This window comes from Ammodytes marinus, assembly GCF_949987685.1.
Source record: "Ammodytes marinus genome assembly, chromosome: 3".
Classification (NCBI taxonomy): Eukaryota; Metazoa; Chordata; class Actinopteri; order Uranoscopiformes; family Ammodytidae; genus Ammodytes; species Ammodytes marinus.
Window position 1 is genome coordinate 23,107,992 of NC_137232.1, and position 23,078 is coordinate 23,131,069.

The window sequence follows — 23,078 nt, forward strand, 5'->3', positions numbered from 1 at the left end:
GCAAATCTGGTAAATGCCTTTTTTTGCATTAGCATTACTCTGCCAAACCACTTTCACTTACAATTATGGAAATGGGACTGTAGGCTGCAGATACAAAGACAATCAGAGGAGATTGTGTTGAAGCCAGAAAGAGCTGGGAACCAGCAAAGTCGTGCATAGGGGTTATAACTAAGGAAAACGCTTCCCCTTAACCACAAGCTGACAATTAGGTCATGTCAGTGAATGTGCACCAGGAGGAGTGCATTAACATAGCAATTAAAGTACAAATGAACTAAAAAGCTAAAGGTAGTTATAGAGAAGGAATTCTTGCAATGACAAGACTGCAATGCTTAACATGCATGTTTAGTGTGAATAAGTGTGTCATGCATGTCACACATTGCCTGTTGAACAACAATGTATCACTGTCTAATCATGATCTTACAACTTGGACTGTGTTCAAAATCACTCCCCTATTCACTAAATAGTGGCAATAATGCTATTATCCATATGTGTCCAACATTTAAATTCACTTCTCATGATAGAGTAAACCATTGAGTGTATATTCATGAATGGAAACAGTAAATGATGGAATGAAGGTCTATATGTTTTGGATTTTGCTTTAAACTGGTAAGCTTTATACAACAGGGGTTAGTTGATGATGAATTCAGGACCTTCTTGCTCTGACTGCACTGACAACACACACACACACACACACACACACACACACACACACCATACACACATAGCACACACTTACCGAAAAATCATTGTCAGGGAACAGGAGGAGGTCTCTGAGCGGGTCTTCATTCAACTCATCCACCAGTTCAGAGATGACAGTCTCATAGTCAAGAGGATCAACCAGCTTGGGCTTCTCCTGCTGCAAACACAAACACAGACAGTTAATCAGTGTTCCTTGTTGTGTGGGTATAACACCTCAATAAAAAAAAAACGATAATACACAATAAGGTATAATACAGTGCATACTGATGCACTGAAATGTGTCAAGCATTGTAATTTAGCAATCAAATCGATGATTTGATTTGATGAAATGTCTTGATTAGTTTCACACTTCACAAAAAATACTTATGCAGTGCACACAGTTTGTCATATGTTGTTAAACTGTTTGAATAAAATATTTTTTACATTCCCCAAAGAAATAAAAAAAAAACTCAAAACTGTGATGGAGTTAATGTATTGGCTTGGATATTGATCATAATCAAATTATACACACACATGTAATGTTTGGTGCAGTATGGTGCAGCTGTGTTGGTGCCTCACGTAATGACTTTTTGTTTTTAAACAGTGACCATGACTGATACATTTCTGGTGTTGTCAATGACATCATCACGACCAAAAATAAATCGAAGAGGAAGTACTGTTTCAGCTGAAGCGAGGAGCAATATTAGATACTTAGAGACATCATTTAACCAGACACACAACACATGGATTGTGAAAGTGGATTTCCTTTTTCAGTAAATTCAAACTTCACAAAGCAACCATGGCAACCGCCTCAAAAACTTCAAACATGAAAAAATACCACAGACAAGAGTTTCAACTCAACAGTCGCTTCTAAATATGAAGGTCAATCAGAAAGATGATGCACCAATCCATTACAACAGGAAACATTTATTTTCTCAAAGAAATGTCAAACTATGTTGAAGGGTGAGTGATGTAACTGGTCAATGACTCTCACACACACACACACACACACACACACACGCACGCACGCACACGCACACGCACACACACACGCACACACACACACACACACACACACTTACAGAGAAATCATTGACAAAGAATGTGTTTTACTGAGAGGGACCAATGGTAAATTACTTCTGTCATTCAGAGAGTGACTGTGATGAGGAAGCGATGATCTTTGGTTTGATTCACACGCTTACAGGGCAGACCGGGACTTCAACTCACCACAGTGTACCTTAGCAGTAACACCGGCCCCTTTTGCAAACAACCAAGAGAGCAGAGCAGGGAAAAGAAAAGTAACAAGGCAACTCAACTAAAGAACATACTGTATATGTTTTAGGGAGGCCTTCTGTCTAAGAACTGGCCCTATATGTTATATTTACCCACATACAGCATTCAACATTCATATGCATGAGTTATCTTCCAGACCTACAGTACAGTTACCTGCAGTACATTCAAAATGTTATTTTCTAAACCACTGTTCTGTGTTCTGTCTATTCAGTCAACCTTTGAAAGCCGCATTACATGCTGGGGTTTTACAATATGTGCAGCGTTAAGCTTCTAAAATGTGAGGATGTGCTGCCTATCACTGTTTAAAATCATTAGAGATGCTTTTTCTGGGAAATAATCATGAGCAGGTAAATGGCTAAGCGAAAATTAAACAGATACATGACAAGCAACAGGCAAGCAGGTGCATGGTTTTCATACGCAAATTGTGACTCTAAAAACTAACCCATGTGACATGAAGGTACAATGTTTCAGGGGAAAGTCGGGCTTTTCCCCTCAAGAGCCGACGTCAGATACAACCATGTCACTCTGTTAAGTGTGCATCGTTTGATTGCGCGCACACACACACACACACACACACGCACACACACGCACACGCGCACACACGCCCACACACACACACCCACACACACGCCATTCAATCAGTCAAACAAACTCTCTTCTCATATCTCTTCCTGTCACAAAGTCTGGCTCAATGTAGTATAACAAACAAATCTTCAAAAAGAGCAGGATAGCACAACAGATATCATAAAACACTGATTACAACGTTACAGCCACAGACTGCACTCTCTAACCATCAAATCTACATAAATCATGATTATTACTATGGCTGACAGAAGATATACATATGTAGTCACTGATAGTAATAAATAACCAAAAGAGACATGAGGAAATACCCACAATACTCAGCCGGTTGAAATTCGATCGCACTCGTTTGCTCTTTATTCGCTTCCTGAAGGTGATTTTGCTCCTGAAGCTCATTGCTTCCATGAAAAAGCAGCAGAAAGTCCACTAATCATAGAGAAGAAAAAAAAGCTTAATTAAAAGTGATCTAAACAAAAACGCACATCGCAGGCATGTGCTCTATCAGAAGCAGAACTAACACTGAATGGGGTTTGTGAGTTTGTGTCAGCACACGTGGATGTAGAGGAAGTTGATGTTTGATGGCCAACACACACTTCAGCAAGCACTCGCAACCACACACAAGCACACACACACACACACACACACACACACACACACACACACACACAAAGAAAATCCCCCCCAGTTTCTACACTTCATACGCTCAGTGTCTCTTTATGACAATTCAGTAAGACATTGTAAGACACTGTAATCTGTATTTAAAAAAAAACAAAACAAGGGTAACAGCTTGCGGACAGTCCTGCTCTACAGTATATCACTATAACACACTCAAAATCAAACTCCCAGCATCGTATATTCTTACGTCCAAAGTTATCACTGGCACACCCTCGACCCATAAACACACACACACACACACATACAGTGTCTCGTCACAGTCACAATGCACACAAAAAAACATGCACAATTTACACAACGCAACAACATTCATATATTTGCCTATGAATACACAGACACTCACTTCCTCAGATGTAACCTCATAGCAGAACAGAGATCCGTACAAAAGGGAAACAACTCCTCACGGTACAACATACTGGTATACCTTCTGTTAACACATTACACACTAAGGTGCTGTCATTACGGTTTTTGAGAAAACTGGCAGATACAATGATGCGGCGAAAACCCAATCTACTGTAGGCTACTACTGTTCCAATTTAATGGGTTCACCCATATGCAAAATGAAGACACAAAGTGCAGACAGGATCACTAACCTTTAGTGGTCATAGACATGCAGATAGATACAGTTTAATTTTCTCCACCTCTCAATGAAGTGTCGGAATTTTATTTATCGACCCCAGGGGGACCGAGGTGATTGGAATTGAACTTGTGGTGCTCACAGCTTGGCAAATAATGAGTTTAAAATAAATCTCTTTCTAGAAACAGTGTCCTCGCTTCACCCTGGACAGTCTACAGAACACGCAGTCAACTGTTTTCTTACCGGGACCATTTCTTTGGTAGAAAGTAGTTCCTACACAAACTGTATAGTAATATAGTATATGGGACACCTTTTTTGAGAGACACTATTATTGATGAAACGTCTTTGAGCTCACGTCAGTTAATTGCAATTGCTTAATGTCAAGTATAATGTGACATTTCAGTCAATGGTGAGGTAAAAGTGCAAAAAATGGTTTCACATACGATGGAAACTGAGTGTCAAATGCAAAGGTTTGGTTTCTGTTTTGCATTGAGCTAGTGTACAAGGTACATGGGGGACAAGACATGACTAGGTAAAGCATTCATCTTAATGTACTCTGTGTGTCTTCCTTATTTAATAACCGTTAATAAGTCTTTGATGTTTTCGAATTTTCTAAGACAGTGAATCATAATTACGCTCCTGCACAACTGCACTCCTTCAAAGGCTACTTAGCGTCAGCAGCAATAAACAGCGGCTCAACCTACCTCCTCTTCTGTCACTCTTTCCTTCCCTCCGCTCTTACGCTCTTCTGCACCAGCTGCCTCGGCTGGCTCCATCCATCCCTTCATTCCTCCCTCTCATCCCCTCCCATCATTTCCTCGGTCATTTCATCAAACAATTTCTTAATTTCTCCTTCCTTTGATTCTCTGTGTCTGTCTGTGCCCTGCTCCCCTTGCTCTCACCTTATTAACAAATCTCTTTTTTTAAACATCTCTCTTTCACTCCTCCACTCCGCTGTTTCTCTCCCTCCCTCTTAGCAGGGGTGAGATGGAGTGGGTGTAGATGTTAGCAAATTACAGCTGTGTGGAGGGCACAAATAGAGCACTAGACTGGTCACTCACAGCATGGCGTCCCTCCAGCCTAACTGTGAACAGGGGGAGTAAGACAGAGGGAGAGGAGGGAGGGCTCTCTGAATTAGTCCGAAGAAAATAGCAGAATAGCAGAGATGGATAGAAGACAACAATGGAGAGACATCGCAGGGTTCACCTCTTTGCACATTAAGGCGCACAAGCTGGTCTGTGTCATTCTCAAGCACAGATTTAACGGCTTATCATGTTAGGAGAAAAGATGTGAGGAAAGTGTGACAGAAACAAAAGTGTGGGGGAGTGTGGAAGAAGAGAAAGAGTGTGAAAGATTGATAGGGAGTAAGCGAGAGTTACAGAAAGGGGAAGAAGGGAGGGGGGACGGAGACAGCTGAGACAGCAGAGAGGAGAATAAACTAGACAGAAGCCATCTGCTGTACATCACTATAGCGATATACAGGGTCTGGGGAGCGACACAGTGGGACTAATGGGGATTCATACTTCTGTCAGAAGTCACTTCTCTAAAGAAAACCAGCGTTATCAACTATTTTAGAGGCTAATTTGAAGACATGTTGAGTAAGTGGTGAAAAGCATGTGTCATGCCAGTCTGTCTATTCTCTTGTGTGTCTGTTATTCTGCAAGACCATAAGCAGCCCTTGTTCCGCAGTGAACGGACAAGCTATTCAACAAAATCACCCATTAACGGAAAACTAAACTAACCAATAATTCATTATTGGATGCCACTCATGTCAAGAGGCCTCAAGAGATCAACACAAAAGAGGATAGACAATGGCCTAAGAGAGACTGGAGGATTTGCATTCTTTCCATGACCACAGTGTCAGTGACAGTAAGATACTGTAGACAGAGAAGCTTCAAGTGGGTATATGGGGTGAACTTCACATCTGACAGCTAGGGGACTTACACTGTGTAGTGTTAGGCCATTGCTTGTCCAAGAAAATGTTTCCCTAACACCCATATCCACTGAGACTCATTAAAGCGGCTACGAGTAACATTTAAATATCTTTTAAACAGCATCATGTTTCCTCTGATAATCATAAATTACCTTTAACAGCAAACGAGACCATCAGTGCAATGAAAGACGTTTTTATATAGTTTTTATTACTGCTTTTGGTCTGGTCGCACACCCAGTCCGATTTTCGGTTAGCTCGTGCAGGCTCTATGGTCACATATCCGTATTGGTCGCAGATTTCAGTGTGGCGCTGCAAGGCGATTTGAGAAGCCTATCCCTCCAGGTTAGGGAAGGGGAGCGGGAGCCTTGTTTGAGACAGTTATTTGTCATCATAATGACTGATAACGGGGCTGAACCATCAAAGAAAAAAAAGAGAATGCAATGAAGAAAAGCTAAAAGGGAGAGTGATATAGGCTACGGGCGGGACGAGGGCGTTGCCAAGCAACGTTTATACAATTTCACAAGAGCGAAACTTGACTGCAGTGTTTACTCCTAAATGAATGAGTGGTTGGTACTAACACAAAGTTTGCTTTGCTTCACCATCATCAGATAACCATTATCTGAAATAGTCATTATTTACATCAACAACACAAACACATTACCTCATCGTGATACATACTAACTGCCGTCTCTCGTTCGACACGTAATCTTTCAGCTCCGTGAGACAGAGTAGTTAGGTGACGCTGCTGCATCAACTCATTGTAGCACTGACTGGCATTAGTTGATGCAGTGTCAAAACCACTCTCATGGAGCCGAAAAGAGTCCTCACACTTTCAACACACGGACATGCACTATATTGCGCCCTTCTCAGTTCACACTCGCACGCCTGGCACAAGCTAGAAAACAGCTTTGCGACAGCGGGCATCGGAAAAATACTACCGCTTTTGTCCAAAGGGGACGCCAACGTGCCATGTTACTCGTAGTGGCTTTAAGGAATCCTTGAAGTCATGGCTGCAATAAAGCCTATTTCACATTCTCCCAACCAAATCCCAGAGGTCTCTTTTAACAGTATTTCCTTTTATCCTGAATAACACACTGGTACTATTTTTGCTTAGTTTATGATCTTAAAGCCACTTTCAAGAAACCCTCTCTTGACCAAACAGTGATGAGCAACAGAAGTCTGAATGTTCAAACATACTTGTTGCTGATGGATCATACTATAATCAGTTTCAGGACGACATGTCGGCTTTTCAAGAAATGCCTTGACTACAGCTAGAAGATGCATTTGACCCTACTGATCAATTCATTAATTGTTCAATGGATAGAAATCACAGGGTTGTTTTAAGTTTAATTAAATTCTTCAAAAGAGAACATCAACAAGTTCATCAAAGCTGCTTTTGACCTTTGGAGATCCCCAGTGCTCGACACATATTCCTTTACAATTCTCTGCTTGGAAGCTGCCCCATGGTAATATTATACAGGTTATTACTTGTTATGCAGATGACGCACAGCTTTACTTATTCGCTTGGTTCTCCTTATATTTAGAAAACCCTAAACCCCCTACAGGATATTCTAATGCAATGGTATGTCCCAAAAACCTTTGACACCTGTGTAAATGACCACTACAAATTAGACATTGGATTTCTGTCATTAAGCATGAAACAGTGCCACTAGTTTGAGGTAGTTTAGCTAGTTTTTAAAAAGGGTGACTTCTAAAAGGTAGCAAATGACTCCAAACATGAATGCATTTTAGAGTATTTCAGGCCACTTAACCCTGGAAAAGTGCAGAAACCTTGGCATTGTTGTAGCGCTGATTAATCTCTTTTTCTGACATGGAAATATCGTATGCAAGATCAGCAGAATGCAGAGTAAGTGCACTAGTTTCCTGTGCAGCTTGGCCTGATTATATCAGCACAAGCTCTTATACTTACAGTTCAAGAATCAGCAGGCAATCATGACTTTGCACTGTAAACTATCATGGCTCTACTTTGCCACAGAGACTAGAAAGACTGGCACCAGGGGAGACGGAGAGTTTTATGGAGGGAAAGAGAGAAAAGGAGAAAGGGCGACTGTAAAGATCCCAACCCTGCCAAAACAAGAACATTTTTTCCACTGGGCTTACAGAAACCAGGGTCTTTCAGGGAATAAAAAAAAAATCTGGCCAACGCTAATGGATACAGATACCAAACAGATGGCTGACATGCAGAACTGTGCTGTAAAAAAAAGTCAGAAATGAGAAACACACATGCACTTTTATGTAAATCATTCACTGATTTCTCATCCAGTCATCCATTCTCTCATGCATTAATGCATTCATTCACTCGGTCAAACAAGTCTCATCCTCAATCTTATTCATGGTGCTGTTTGAACAGCTATTTTTATCATCTTCTCTGTGGGCCATATGAAGAGAAAGCAGATTTTTCCCACAGAAACTAGATTCCTCATGTCTGACCCCACCACCCCACCACCCCTCCTCTATTCTCCCCCCTCCATTTCCGCCCTTCTGCCTCTCAGCTGTGAAGGGAAACAACCAGAGCCCAATCATTGATCATAGAGCAAACTCTGCAACATAGAACAAGAAAGAGCCGGCAGGAGAGAAGAGAGAGAGTTTTATGGAAGTAAATGAGTGTCATCGGATTTTGAAAATAAAAAGCCATTGAATTTTAAGCACTGAATATTTATGCATTGAAATAACGTATCTGAATTGTTTGCCTCTGAATTTAACTCATTACATTTTAAACAACTAATTTTCACCTTTATTTTATAATGTTCTCAAATTCAAAATCAAATATTCAACGTTAAAAAATTCAACGTGCCAAATTCAACTGCAAAATCCCATGTATGAAATTCAGAGTAAAACTTTGGGGACCCAAGGAAGAGCAATCGATCATAGATGCTAGATCGCGTTCAACAAAGAGAGCAAGTGGGAATATTAGCTTGTTGCCTTGGATACCCCTGACTGATGCAGGAAGGCAAATCAGGTTTTAGCCATGTCAAACGGCAACGCAAGTAACGATGGTGCTTGGGTGAGTACAAACATGTTTCTATATATATGCTAGCCATTATATTCTTCCCTATATAGAAACATGTTTGTACTCACCCAAGCACCATTGTTACTTGTGTTGCCGTTTGACATGGCTAAAACCTGATTTGCCTTCCTGCATCAGTCAGGGGTATCCAAGGCAACAAGCTAATATTCCCACTGGCTCTCTTTGTTGAACGCGATCTAGCATCTATGATCGATTGCTCTTCCTTGGGTCCCCAAAGTTTTACTCTGAATTTCATACATGGGATTTTGCAGTTGAATTTGGCACGTTGAATTTTTTAACGTTGAATATTTGATTTTGAATTTGAGAACATTATAAAATAAAGGTGAAAATGAGTTGTTTAAAATGTAATGACTTAAATTCAGAGGCAAAAAATTCAGATACATTGATTCAATGCTGCAAAAAATTCAGATACGTTATTTCAATGCATAAATATTCAGTGCTTAAAATTCAATGGCTTTTTATTTTCAAAATCCAATGACACTCATTTACTTCCATAGAGTTTGACCAGTAAAGGCAGAGATGTAGAGAGAAAAAAAAGAATGGCAAATAAGAAAATAAACATTAGAAAAAAGCTCCAAAACTAACAAGGCTAAATTAAAATGAACCAAAATATACATCCAAATGTGATGCCACTGAGCACTCGATTACTCCACACCAGCATACTGTAGTCCCCTGCCCACACATGCGTTAGATAGAAGGTTAATAGGGAGCTGGAGGTGCAGAAATGCTGGTTACCATTACAATGATGGTCAGAGGTGAGGTAGTGGTGTAACCCTCTAGAGTGGGAGTAGCAGCATCCAGTGACATCTGGTCCTGTCGTGAACACATGTGACCGCAGTCGGCCCCGCCTACTGAGCGGAGGAGCAGGACCACACTGGCAGAACAACCCATAATGCACTGCTCACGACTCCCGGTCCAGCCTGATCCCGTCCAGCAGTCTATGGCCTCACCCGACCTGAGGTTCCTTCTGAATCCCAGTACAACCTGAGCCCGGCTGTCTTCCCTGATGACACAGTCCAGTTCAGTTGAGTCCAGTCAGCCCCCCTGGTCCAGCCAGTGGTGCTGTGATGTGTTCAAGCCCAGTAAGATAAATTACATCCCATTATACTCTACCTCTCCATTGCCTTTAACCAGTCCGGCTTTTGCAAGCTCTCTGTGTTTTCCCTGCGCTGCTCTTTTCTCCAGTCCGCAGCTCCAAATGTTGCTGATCTTACACACTGGCAGCCTTACATGGCTCTCTCTCCCTCTCTCTTCCTCTAAAACACACACACACACACACACACACACACACTGACTGCAGCTGTGCACGGTTCAGCTCAGCCCAGCCCAGCCCAGCTCACCCAACAAATCACAGCCTACAAAAGCTGTCAGCTGACCAGAACCAGCTGCTATGCTCATGCACACACGCACACACACACACACACACACACACACACACACACACACACACACACACACACACACACACACACACACACACACACACACACACACACACACACACACACACACACACACACACACACACACACACACACACACACACACACACACACACACACACACACACACACACAAAACCTTCATAATTTTTCTGATTTTCATTCTGCAGCACTCTCCTACACCATTTTTCTCCCAATCACACCAGTCCTTTGAAGTCAGAGCTCTGCTGGCTCTGTTTGCGCCTTTGCGGTTTGTGCACTGTCAAGTGCCAGCACGCTATCCCACACTCTGATTTGGTAAAATAAACTGTTCCTTTTTTTAAAGAAATGATCATAAAAAATGTGTGTACTTATGCAAATGCATGTGTTTGCAACAGCAAATTCTGCCTAATGTTCCAGAGTTGAGGTTGGCAGAATGTCTGTGAGGCTGTAGGGAGAGTGTGAGGGAGTGTTGAGGGGGGCTATTGAACGAAAAGTGGAGAGTGGGCGGCTTTGCAACTGAAGCGTGCATGTTGAGTTTTAGGACTGTAGAGCTAACGTCAAACTCCCCTGTCTTTGGATGAGCACATAAACAGGCAACATGATAGTTAACTGGGCTTTGGTGAGTCTAAAAGCAAGTGTTTCAAGTATTCCATTACATCAGTTCTGATGTCAACACTTGTCACTTTAACCACTCTAACTGTACTCATTTCACAGTGACATATGCTCTTGCTTTATTCTTCATGTTTCATTTCCACTGTGTGGCTGAACAAAAAGAAAGAAATGTGCATTCTGAGAACAGAATGGCTTTCATATGTTTTTGTAATTTGAGATCCTTCTCATTATAAAATTCCCCTTGCTCTCTCTTCTAGAGGTTTTCCAGCACAGAGATTTGAGAAAGATATGGACTTAGCACTAGTTATGTCACACACAGGTTCCTGGGGGGATGATCTGAAGCCTGGATTTTGATCCAGAAACATTGATCAAGGGGAGGAAATTGAAGCAAACAAGAACAAAAACACTGAATGTAACATGCAGAGACGTCTGTCAATCAAACACCACCACCATAAGCATAGTCCTCTATTAAGTCTTAATATTTCCTCGTTGGAACAATGGTGGTCAAAATCACCGCCAAGACACACACTAGAGTAGAGCAAATAACTTCAGATCCGAAAGTAACATGAAAAATATTTGTTTCATCAACATAATGGTGTTTGATGGAACCTGCATTCAGAAACTATAGAGAATGCAAGTCTGCACATCTTATTCTGTAAATACATGCATGGTGAGAGGTGACTTAAACAGAGAGCATTAACACAAATAAACTCAAAACATGCAAATGCAGCAGGTCCCAAAGCATCAGCGAAATAGAAACCAATTACCCACACACGGGGTCATTTGACAGGAATATTATACACATTTGACCTGCAATACACACATCATTTAGCTCTGTGTGTACACCGGTTTCAAAGGTTGTCTGTGGATCTGTAATCAAGTGACACATAATGCTCAGGTCCAGACATTTGCACACTCTCGACTCCCTGCAGAGAGGAGGAAGTAGCCATGGTGATGTTGTTAGGTCCCAATTAAGGTCCTTAGTGTCCGTGTGGATGTGACAGAGAATCCCTCCCACCGCCCACATAAATGCTCCTTATTATAATGCTTTACACAGCTAAATATAAACAGCACAACAAGCACAAAACACGCAGAAAGAGGCCTGCATCGCTATTCCTCTACCACACAGTGTACAAATACCCACTCAGCAGGAGATGACAGTGCATATGACCAGTGCAATGTACTAAGCGGAGAGAGAGAGAGAGAGAGAGAGAGAGAGAGAGAGAGAGAGAGAAGCATTAACCGCACCCACCAACGCCTCCAAAAACCACTGCATCTCACCAAAGGGCTCTTCAGCGCAACATGCCTGATAGTAGCAGCTTAAACACAGAGAAAAACACAGAGATGGGCTTTGTTTGTATGCCAGGCCTCCACAATGGTCCTGTCATGCAAATATGCCCACACAAACATGCCCTGTAGATGCCAGCAAAGTCCCCATGTTACAATAGCACGCTTGGTGCTGTGCTCACTTCAAACACGGATTAAAGCACCATGCCGGCCGCTGCACGTAGGTTTCCATCCACATGTGCATCAAGAGAGGGTAACAAGATAAGACAATGTAAAGGGCAACAATAACACTTCTGAATTTATGTTATTTTTCCGTCCGCACACATTGTGAGGCTAATTTCTCAGCTAGACCTTGTAACAGTGGGTGGCAAGGATATGCTGAAGCTGTCTTTGCACTTTGTCCAAACACAAATTGCACTGTAATTGTCCTGTTACTGTACATTCACAAAATATCTTTCAGCACATTCACTGCATCGCATTATGAAGCTTACTCTAAGGCTCTTTATCTTGACTTTGGATAAATGTAATAATTTATTTATTTTTAAGGACAAATGCAAAATGTTAACAAGAAAAAGAGTACTTGGAAACATACTTGATATCACAAGAGATGCAGTGAGTGTGTGTTGGGTTTAACTGTGTTGTGTTGTGCAGGGATGAAGCCTGATCACACCACATTCATGCTTTAAGTCACGCGCCCATGATGTTATGTGTTATGTACTGGAGCCATCAATTAAATAAACAATGCCGTCTTAATGCAGAGCCAGGGTAGGGGGGTTAATTGAGGAGAAGTTAGAATAGCTATAATCTTCTATGCCTTTTGTTTGTTTTGTTGGAGCCCTTTTTTGTTTCACTTTGCCTTCCTTTCAAAAAACGAATGTGAGGTAGAGAGATGAATTTAAAGCAAAAACACCCGAGGCAACTTTCCAGCGAATGAGGCATGGTGTGTTGAATTAGTGATGAGGACTTTTACACTTCCATGAAGATGGGAATGAGGAAGCTACTAGCCCTGTGTGGTTAATGTAGACACAGACACAGGAGATGATACAGTGGCAAGCAGCCTCAGCTCCCAAAACACCTGTCCTTGTATGTGTTGAGTCGGTTAGGAGAATAAATAAATTACACAATGACATTGGAGAACAAAAGTCTATGAGGATAGTGTCACATCCCCCGGGCAAAACCAAAAGCAGACGCTCCAACCCACACACAGTTGAAGGTAATAATCTGCTCTTCAGTTATTCTATCTCCATTTTTCCCCCTCTGTCACTCCCTTTTTTATTGTCAATTCATTATTAATCAGTAACTCTAATTTCCTATTTCTGAGCTCCTTTGGACACATAATAAATGCCATCCACTATAACAGCAACCTTGGCAATGCTTTTTTTTGTGTATCTTGTTTTACAAATTCCTAGAAAGCAACTTATACGTGTGGGTATAAGTTAATGTAAAATGGTGCTATTTGTTATTGGAACAATTTGTTATAATGTGCTAGTTTTTACTGTGACTTTAGGAGAAAAAACAAGGAAATTATACTGTAGTTACGTTGACAATACAAAAGCAAAGTTGAGATGTAGTTCCAAGAAAGAACTATGGAAAGAAGTGACCTTTTATTTACTTACTTATTTTGTATGTTGAGCGAGCTGAGTGACCCTGTGTGTTACCAGTTCAAAATTGTATCTGTTTACTCAAATGATAGAGAAAACTTTGCACTGTAAAAAACAAGCATTCTCTTTGTTTACAGTAGGTGCGCACCTTTACTGTAGTGTACTGGGCTACTGTGTCTGACTGGGGTTAAAGTTGTGTGTAAGTCTGAACCTCTGTAAGTGATGACATCATCAGGGTGTACCGGGTAGTGTACTGCCATCATATGTGGAGTTAATGTCTTCCAGCTGTTCAGCTTCAGTCTCAGTTCCCGGCAGGAAGCATTACCCTGCTGAAAGAGTGGCGGTAACAAACCGTAGATTAGCAGGGGTTTTGATGTGTGCATGCTGCATGCATACACTTGTAAGTTAACTATAAAGACAAAAGAGAGATATGAGCCATTTTACTGACTTCAAACACCTCAGCCAACTAGGCCAAGTACGGGAACCACAGTCCATTAAAAAACTCCATGTAAGCAGTTAGTTCTGCTATAGTTAGGTTCCCCGTAGTGCTGGAGGCTGACTCATGGCAGCGCTGTGATGTGGTGCAGAGCTCCACTGAGTTTACTTGGGAAAACACTCTTCTGTTCCCATGGTGACCACAACAGGAAGGATGCTGTCACTCAAGGGTAGAGGGTTCTCAGAAAACTACGGCTTGGCCCCTGGCACTCACAGAGCAACATGAGGGGCCACGGGGTCAACCTCTTTCTGGCTTCACTAGCCTCCTGTTTTCACACAGAACGCACACATGCAGTGTTTCTCTGTGTTGTACTGCAGAAATGGAGAAATTGAACAGAAAAAAATAACTGAGCTGTTCAAAGAAAATACAGTCAGGAGAACTCTCTGAAGACAAAATACTCTAAAATCTCATAGCTTTGATCGTGAGTAGCTCATGGGGAAGAGCGCAGCAAGTTTGCAACCCGAGAAGCCTCTATTTAGAGTATTTGCAGTTACTATGACTTGTTACTCTTTAGTGCTGCTAGGTACGATAATATTGTCACTACCCGATGTGCTGTTCTCAGTAAAACCTCAGCCTGCAGATGCAACACCACAACTTGTGCACAAACAGGAAGACAGACAAGATGTAAGCTGAGCCCTTTATTTATTTATTTTTTTTACCTGATTCTCTGCGGTACTATAGAGAGATCTATCTGTTGAAACCACAATCAAAATTGTCTGGCTTAGAAGGGTTAATAGAAAGTGTTTCAATGCCCTGCTCCTGTACCTGTCAGAGCCGGTGATGTTGTTCCAGGTGGTTGTTTACATTTATGGTGTTACCCTGCTGTGCTGCAGCTGTGGCAAAAACATTGCTTCGGAAAGAATGTGCTTTTGACTTGTCCTTTTGAAACTGAAAGAGCTCCACACAAGATGTATTGTTATCTTCTGTTCAAATGCAACATTTCTCATTTTGAACCAGCGTTTTTTTCAGTTTCTCTTTATTCTGACTCATTCCGGTTTTGATTTTCTTAATCCTTCAAAGTTTTGTTTTTAAACTTTGTTACTTTTCTGTGTCTCTCTCTCACACACACACACACACACACACAGTTTCTTGGCCCCCTCTGCTTGTGTCTGCCTGTCACGCGATTCACAGTTGCCTTGTTATTTGCTGGAGCGACCCTAAGGTGGGGGAGAAATTAGAACCATTTGATTTGATGTAACGGATCGCCCCTGCATGATGCAAACACTGCAGAAAAATGTCCATGCCAGAAAGCAAATTGCAAATATAAACAAAAATCAAGATTCATTATTGTTGATCAATTGTTCAACCTTACAGTAAGGAAAACATGTTGAGCTATGCCCAAAAGCCACAGCACTCTGCCTATGCCATCTAGTGCTGGGAACTCGACACAGCAGGCCCTTACTTACTATGTGCCAGCCTCCACACACCTCTGTATGGCCGTCGCTCTCACTGCCACGTCTTTAATGAATGACCTGCAGGAGGCGCCCTGTGCCAGAGATACTATCTGCTCCTCTGGCAGCTGCTTTGTTTAGAAAAGGAAGCTATTAAAATGTCTTTAACTGAGAAACTAAAGTCCTGGGGCAGGAGGGGATGTTGGGGGGAGGGAGCAAAAAAAAAGACAGGAGATGAGGTGGAGAATAAGGGAGAGAGGAAGTTGGTGAGAAGCAACTGCCGGGATGAGTTGGATATTGTTAAAATTTCCATTCATTCGCTTTAGAGTCCCTCCACTCTTAAAATTCAACTACACTCCCCCAAACAACAGCAACCAGCTTCACCTTTTTTCCCTGTGCATCCATCTTACCTGCCCCTTTTTCCTTACAGTGTTTGTTTTCCCTTTTTTGTTACAATGCAGGGGGAGCCAAAAACAAAATGCAGATTGTGCACACACAGCTTGGTTAATAGGGATATAGTATCTGTGGAACTTGAATGAACTGGCTTCGGACAATTAGGAAGCCTAATAATAATCAAAATAGAAAACCTGACAGGAGAAGCTTTAAATAATCAGTTATCAGTAGGTGGGTAATGGGAAGCAGGCACTACTTAAATAACTTAAATAATAATTAAAAAGGTTGGCTGTATGTATTGGAAAAGGAGTGAAATATAATTGATTGTGTTTGTTGTTTAAGTTATGGAGGCATAAGAAAAACAAGAATCCAAGTGTTATTGATCTTCTCTGTTAAACATGCCTTATAGCTTGGAATAAAAGGCCATAACAGACATAAACAATACTAAAGAATCACTAACTGACACCCATCCACCTGCCTGTTTGGTTTGGTTTCAGCATTGACCCACACATGTGTAAACATGCTTAGTAACAGAAAAGATGTGGCCTGTGTGAGATAGGAAAAGCACAAGACTGGTATCGTTTAGCTGCAGCGGTCATTCTGCAGCGGCAACAAACACACAGTTACTGTACTGTCACACAGAGCTGGTGACTAATTAATTCACTCTCCCACGTGGCATCTCTCCACATCTCCCCGCTTTTCTCTCCTCCCTTCCTCCCTCCCTCCCCCATTCCCCCACTGTACGTCCCGTAGCAGGCCTTAGCAGTCAGGCACAGAATGGCTGAGGTCACTGGCTTCTTGCTTCATGGGCTCTGCAATAAATATTTACACTTATACCCATCCTCCTGCGAAGACATGAGCTTGTAAAGCTTTTTTGGAGCAAGATGTGCCTCGGTGGATATTATTGATGACAAACACAGATAGCGTCAAAGTGTCCGCTCAAGCCAACAGGTAAGGTGTATAAGGTAATAACGGCAAACAGAATAAAAAAGAGACGCTTCTTTTATCGCGATTTTTTCGTTCGAGACAGAGAGAATATTAATTAGAAACAGAACAAAAAGGGGGCTTCCTGCACAGGGGAGGGAAGGTTTTGCCGGTATCAATCCATCCGTCAAAACCTGATATGGCTGGATTTAGCAACATAATAAATAGTCCAGTACACTAGTCGTGATTACCCTAGTCTCCTCACTGCTATAGCGATCCATTGCTTCTCTGTGATCTTTATCTGGGGGCCATTTACACAGCTGTTATGCCTCTCCTGTTTCCTGTCCAGGTAAGACAGTTTTCCAACCAACAGCGCAGTTCACTGACTGCTTTACTGCCGGCCAAGCAAAACTCTGAGCAAAAAAAAAAAACCCAAGCTCTCCTCCACTTCCGCTCCATGTCTGAGCCTCTGACACTCGGAAACCGTAACTATTCCTTGAGCAATTACCCCTAATGATTTCTGTTTCCTGTAACTCTCTGTTAGCCTGAAAAAAATGTGGCCTCGCTTTGAACTTGCCACATTCATCCCTAAATCAGGACCAAGAGCCAATATTTACTTTGTTGCAGACATGCCAGAGACACATGCCGCCACAATGGATACTATGGTTATGAGCGGTTACATTAGCCTCATTCCATGCCTGTGTGAAGGAATAAATCATAAAGACTTTATGCCAACCACCCCCCCCCCCCTCTCCCCAATCTACACCATCACAGTACAGAAAAAGCCCACACTACGATGCAGAGTTTGCAATAAATCATTCAGTCATAAGGCCTCTGTATGACACCTACACGAAGCCTTCATGTGACCCCTGTGTAACCTCCACCCCAGCGCTAACAATCTACCAGACGCCCACTCAGCAAAAAGCTCCCTCTCCCCGAGGTCCCAGTTTAGACTGAGGACGCAGCTGGTCTGAAGACTTTTCCTTGTGCGCTTTTATATGCATTATCATTCCGTACCTTCCCCACCCCCCCACCCCCCACCCTATTCCCTCTCCAATTTAGGGACTCAACATCCCGCCTCTGTCTCCCTCTCTACTGCCTTCCTAGCGGTTATTTCTTTTGCAGATCCCCTTTCAGACTTTTTGGCTGCCATTCGAGGGAACACAACATTGATGTACGCACACATAAAGAGGAACAGTCAGAGTCAGATATATATATACGTGCACACCGAGCCAACGCGCAGACCCCCATAGAAAAGGCCTTAAATCAAAAGGCAGAAAAAGTGGAAGCAGAAATACGACAGGGCGCCAACTCCCCTAACATGACTGTACTACCTTCACTTATCATATTTGCCTGTTTGTATATCAGTGCATATATTTCCTTTCTCGTGTTGACTCGCATCTCTTTGTCCTGTTAAATTACACAGGATGACCCGTTTACACGTTTCAGGAAACACACTTATTGACTTTCATTGCCGAGGGTTGGATGAAAAAGATCGACCATGTTCATGTCTGTAAGCTGAATATGAAGCTACAGTCAGCAACTGTTTAGCTTAGCTTGGTTTAGTTTAGTCCACCTTGTTGTAAAGACCTAAAACATAAAGGGCCAGTTTCACAGACACGGATTAAGCCAAATCCTGGAGTAAATTAAATTTTGAATGGAGATTGTCCATTGAAAATACAATTTAGTCGAGGATTTGGCTTAATCCATGTCTGTGAAACTGGCCCAAAATCTCTAATTAAGACAATGTATAGTGTGTAGTGCTGTACTTTCCTGTCATCATCCCCCTGAGGTTGCAAGTGACCTTCACCAATCCCAGCCAAGAAATAGTATGGCCCCTTAAAACCACACTGTGTCATTTTTGTACGAATAAATGAAACTTGAGATATAAACGTGAGATGTGTTAAAAAAGCAAATATTCCATCCTCTGTAAACTTGAACTATTCCTTACCATGGTGTTTGCTGATTGGTTGGTTGAACTGCTGGTTGGATGTCATTGGGTTTATTTTTTTGCAGCCAATGTCAGTTTACACATATTTATTGAAAACTGTAACATGAGTACATTTCAGTAACAGACTCATACCATTGGTAATTTGATTCATTCCAGCATATTATCGGGACCTTAGATAAGTATTTTAAAGAAAAAATTATGTGATAGGAAGTCCCCAGTGAAGAATATATATATTCCGGATCCAGCATTTCATCAACTGAGCTTGGTGACAGCAGGGATATCTTGAGACAACACACTTTTATTCCAGCCAGTCATCTTGTGCTAAGACCAGACATAGTCGGCATACGACTTGTAAACTGCGACTATATAAAGAAAACAGTATCTCTAAGTGAAAACCATCTGTGCTATTTCTAACAAGGGCCTAGGCTCTGCAGACATAACAAAGCTTGTGAGCATCTATCTTTGTGTATATGTGTGGATGGATGTGTGTAATACTGTAACTACTGCAGTGAGTGAGTGCTGGGTGGTGAAACATTAATGATGGCTGCTTGTTTTCTGTCTCTTTACGGACAGACTCAGTCAGACGGGATTATCGGTGGGTCAGCCGGGTTTGATCAAAGCCAGCGGGGAACTGTTAAGACAAGCAAAGAAAGGAACCAAAAGATTTTAAAAACACCCTTTTCTTAAGAGACTTTGAGGAGGCATTTTACTAATGCTGGACACCATTTCTTTACATCCTGCCAATTTGTGTCACCTAATCAGATCACTCCTGCACTCTCCCACCATGTCATGTCCTGACAGTGGAGACGGTTAATGAGGGAAAGTCCACATCACGTATCACTGCCACACAGTGTGTTTTAGTGTCTTGTGTTCAACAGGGCGAGGGCAGCGGGGGCACAGGGGTCGGACGGTAATGGCGGTAGCATATTCAGGCCTCCTACTCTGGAATGCAGTGAGGGAGAGAGACACAACACTGCAATTCAGAGACACTGAACTATTCTTAGTCCAGTATGTGAAGTGGTCCCCCCTCCTCTCTCTCTCTCTCTCTCTCTCTCTCTCTCTCTCTCTCTCTCACTCCCTGAGGGCCGTGGAAAGAGTCCGGATGGGCATGATGTGGACATGATGTCTATTAAGGTACAGGGCAGGGTGAAGAGGCTTTAGCTAAAAAAAAGCAAGAGAGAGAGAGGATAAAAGTTAAGCTCCAGTGAGGCAAAGCCCGGTCAGCTAAGTCTGAATGGAGCAGTTCAGTGGCTGTGAAGCCTCTCCAAAGGGCCTATTGTAAACGTACATTGGCACAATGCGTGGAACCCCGGGGACCTCTCTCTCCTCCTCTCATGTGACCTCTCGCAATCACTGACAAACAGGCCGACACATACAGGCCTACTTTCTCTCTCTCTGGATTCCATATACCTAGACTAAACAGACTTTTTCTGTATTCTAATACAATTCGACAACTTGCAATTAGACGATACAAGATTACTCACATGTAAAGCAGGAAAATAAATACAAAATCACATACCATCTGACATCACTGTGTGTGCAGCATTGCGCAGGGATCAAACAGTGGGGGGATTCAGCACGAGACAGTGTCACTAGTTACAGTGACAGGCTCTGATTTTTTTCAGATTTTTTTTTACAGTGGTCTACTCTCTTTGCTTTTTTATTTCTCTGTCCTTTCTGAATGAGTCATTGAGAAGATGCATGGGGACAGACACACACCAAGGCCTGGCAGTGCACGGTTCTTCACAGCCCGAGTCGTATGCAGCTCAGTCATAACAAATGTCAAAGAGCTATTCATCTCCTCTAATCCCTTGCTCTATTCTTCTGTCTGTCTGCACACACACTCACTCACTCACTCACTCACTCACTCACTCACTCACTCACTCACTCACTCACTCACTCACTCACTCACACGTGTAGGCAGTTAGGGGATTTATGTGGAGATGGGAAAAGGCAAAACAAGAAAAGAAAAAAGAAGGCAGACATGGAGCACAGCAGCGAGGTAGAAGGAAAGAAGTGAAAACATAAACAAGAGGAGGTTTGAGTAGAAATACACGTCACCCTGCTGATGAAGACGTGATATGAACACACATTTAGGTTGAGAGTGTGGCAAAGGCATTGCAAAATAACTACACAGCGTGGCTTCTCAGAAGAACTGCACGCAGAGAAGTTCAGAGCCACAAAAAGCAATGGTGTGAAAGAGAGAGAGAGAGAAAGAGAGAGAGGGAGAGAGAGAGCGAGCATGACATCCTTTCTCGCATTGTCAGGGTGTTGATAAAACACAATCTAGGAGTTTACATTCTCAAAACCTAGTTTAACACCTACAGTATAGAGTGCAAGATATAAAATGTGCGTACACGGAAAAGAGTAAGTGGAAACATGAGGCCCTTTTCTATCTTATTTACTGCATGTGGTTATTCAATCCGAATGGGGCAAATAATTCACGAAAAAAACCCAATTTATGTAAGAGAGTAACTCTATTGCCAGGCAAGAGGAAGTGTTGCCTCTGTTGATTTGTGAGGCAGCTTCATGCTCCACTCTATGGGATAAAGACAACAGCGTTTCATATTTTATGTCCCGGAGCTTTGAAAAACCAACTTTTCCCCAAAAAACTGGAAAACTTGAATGAATGTCTGTGGGGCCCTTAAGAGTTGCTTAAGTCGTACACTTGTAATACACAGGACACTCACAATTTGCATGATCAGCAAAAAAAAAAATAGCATTGTGAGGGAATTTTGGGTCTTAAGTTGTAATATTAATGGGAAAGATTAATAGGCCATATATGCCTATCTTGTGTGTCTGTCTCACAGACTCTAGGTCAGCCTTGGAGCCTGTTAGGAGACACTTAGGTCAGTTGTATAGATAAAGTCTCATCTCCTTCTACTCCAGAATGTTATGGTTCACTGTGTTCAGCTCTGAACCAAAACATTGGTACGCTTGGTGCCCGAGCCGGGGAGGTGGTAGAGATAGCGAGAGGTTAAGACACAGCTCTAAGCATGAGTTTGGCAGAATTGAAGTGCAAGTCACGAGAGTTGCAGTCCGGTTCTCCTTGGCCAAGTCTGTAATAAATATTGCTTCATAATTCATCCAAGTCTCCTGAAATATTCTTCCACCTGAGTTGACCTCCAACCTTAACAGAACTTCCTTCACAAGCATGATGTGCAAATACTGCAGACACAGAAATGCGCACAACAATACAATTGAACAAAATCATGTTGTTTACACACAAAAACACAAACAGGACAGAGTGTTTATAAGAAAAAAAAGTTTATCTGTAGTGGAGCCTCAGTGATGTGGACTGGGATCTACTGAATCCCTCTCTTCCTTTTTCTCACCCTTCTTCCCTCATTTCCCCCTCTTTGTGGCCCAGCTCTCTTATTAAACGATAAGACTGGAGACGTCTGAGCCAATTATGAGCTTGATTCTGGTTCCAACTCACACGGCTGTTCTACCTTGCCCTGTCCAGATGTAATAAGAGGCATGTGACAGAAACTGCCTGGTCAGTTCAGCTCTCATTCTCCAACTACAACCAGGCTACGGTTCACAGGCTTCCACAAGACAAGACAACAGATATAAATAAAAAATAGATACATTTAAAAAAAAGAGGTGATAACAGATGGAGTGGATGTTCAGAAAACCGCTGCGGAACACGGGTTACTTAAACAATTAAAAATAATAACTCAAATGTAAGAGATGACACACACCAGCAGATTAAATGAGTGTAATACTTCATGTGAACATGGGAACAGAAGAAAGGACAGCTCAGATGAAATAAGATATACTCGAAGAGGGGTGGGAAAAAAGAGATATGCAAGGGAGCGATAAGAGCACTTCCTGTTAGAATTCCATCCCAATTGACCATTTTGTGTTGCCCTGGTAACAGTGGCTTGGCTGTGGGAGAGTCGTCAAATTACTGGTAATCTGACTTGCTTTCTCTCCTCCGGGACAATTGATTTTCAGCATTATCAGTTGGATTAACCCCGCTCACTAGACGGGTCGTACATTAGTCTGGGCTACGTGGCGTCGGCGACCTCCTTAACGTCACACAGACAATCTCTCAAAACTGTGGTCAAATCGAGAGAAGCCCACGCTGCAACCCCATAAGCATGATTACTTTTTACATAGCCTAGTCTAAAATGGTTGGTACCACACAGGCAAACACACACATGAAGGCCATGTATGAAGGTAGGTCAGCAGTCATGCACAATGCAT

General features: G+C 42.2%; 1 protein-coding gene across 3 annotated transcripts in view; it reads right to left on the minus strand.

Annotated features, from left to right (window-relative positions):
• Positions 1-23,078, minus strand: part of dock10 (dedicator of cytokinesis 10) — a 68,697-nt gene that overhangs the window by 40,192 nt on the left and 5,427 nt on the right. For 2 of the 3 annotated variants that reach the window (XM_080053087.1, XM_080053086.1), the window contains exons 1-2: positions 9,523-9,905; positions 737-856 (exon numbers count right to left, since the gene is read on the minus strand). In XM_080053087.1, coding sequence (XP_079909213.1) covers positions 737-856; positions 9,523-9,678 — 276 coding nt within the window. In that variant the 5' untranslated portion in view covers positions 9,679-9,905. Of the gene's footprint in view, positions 1-736; positions 857-9,522; positions 9,906-23,078 lie in introns of those variants that run through there. The other variant, XM_080053088.1, reaches the window with a different exon arrangement.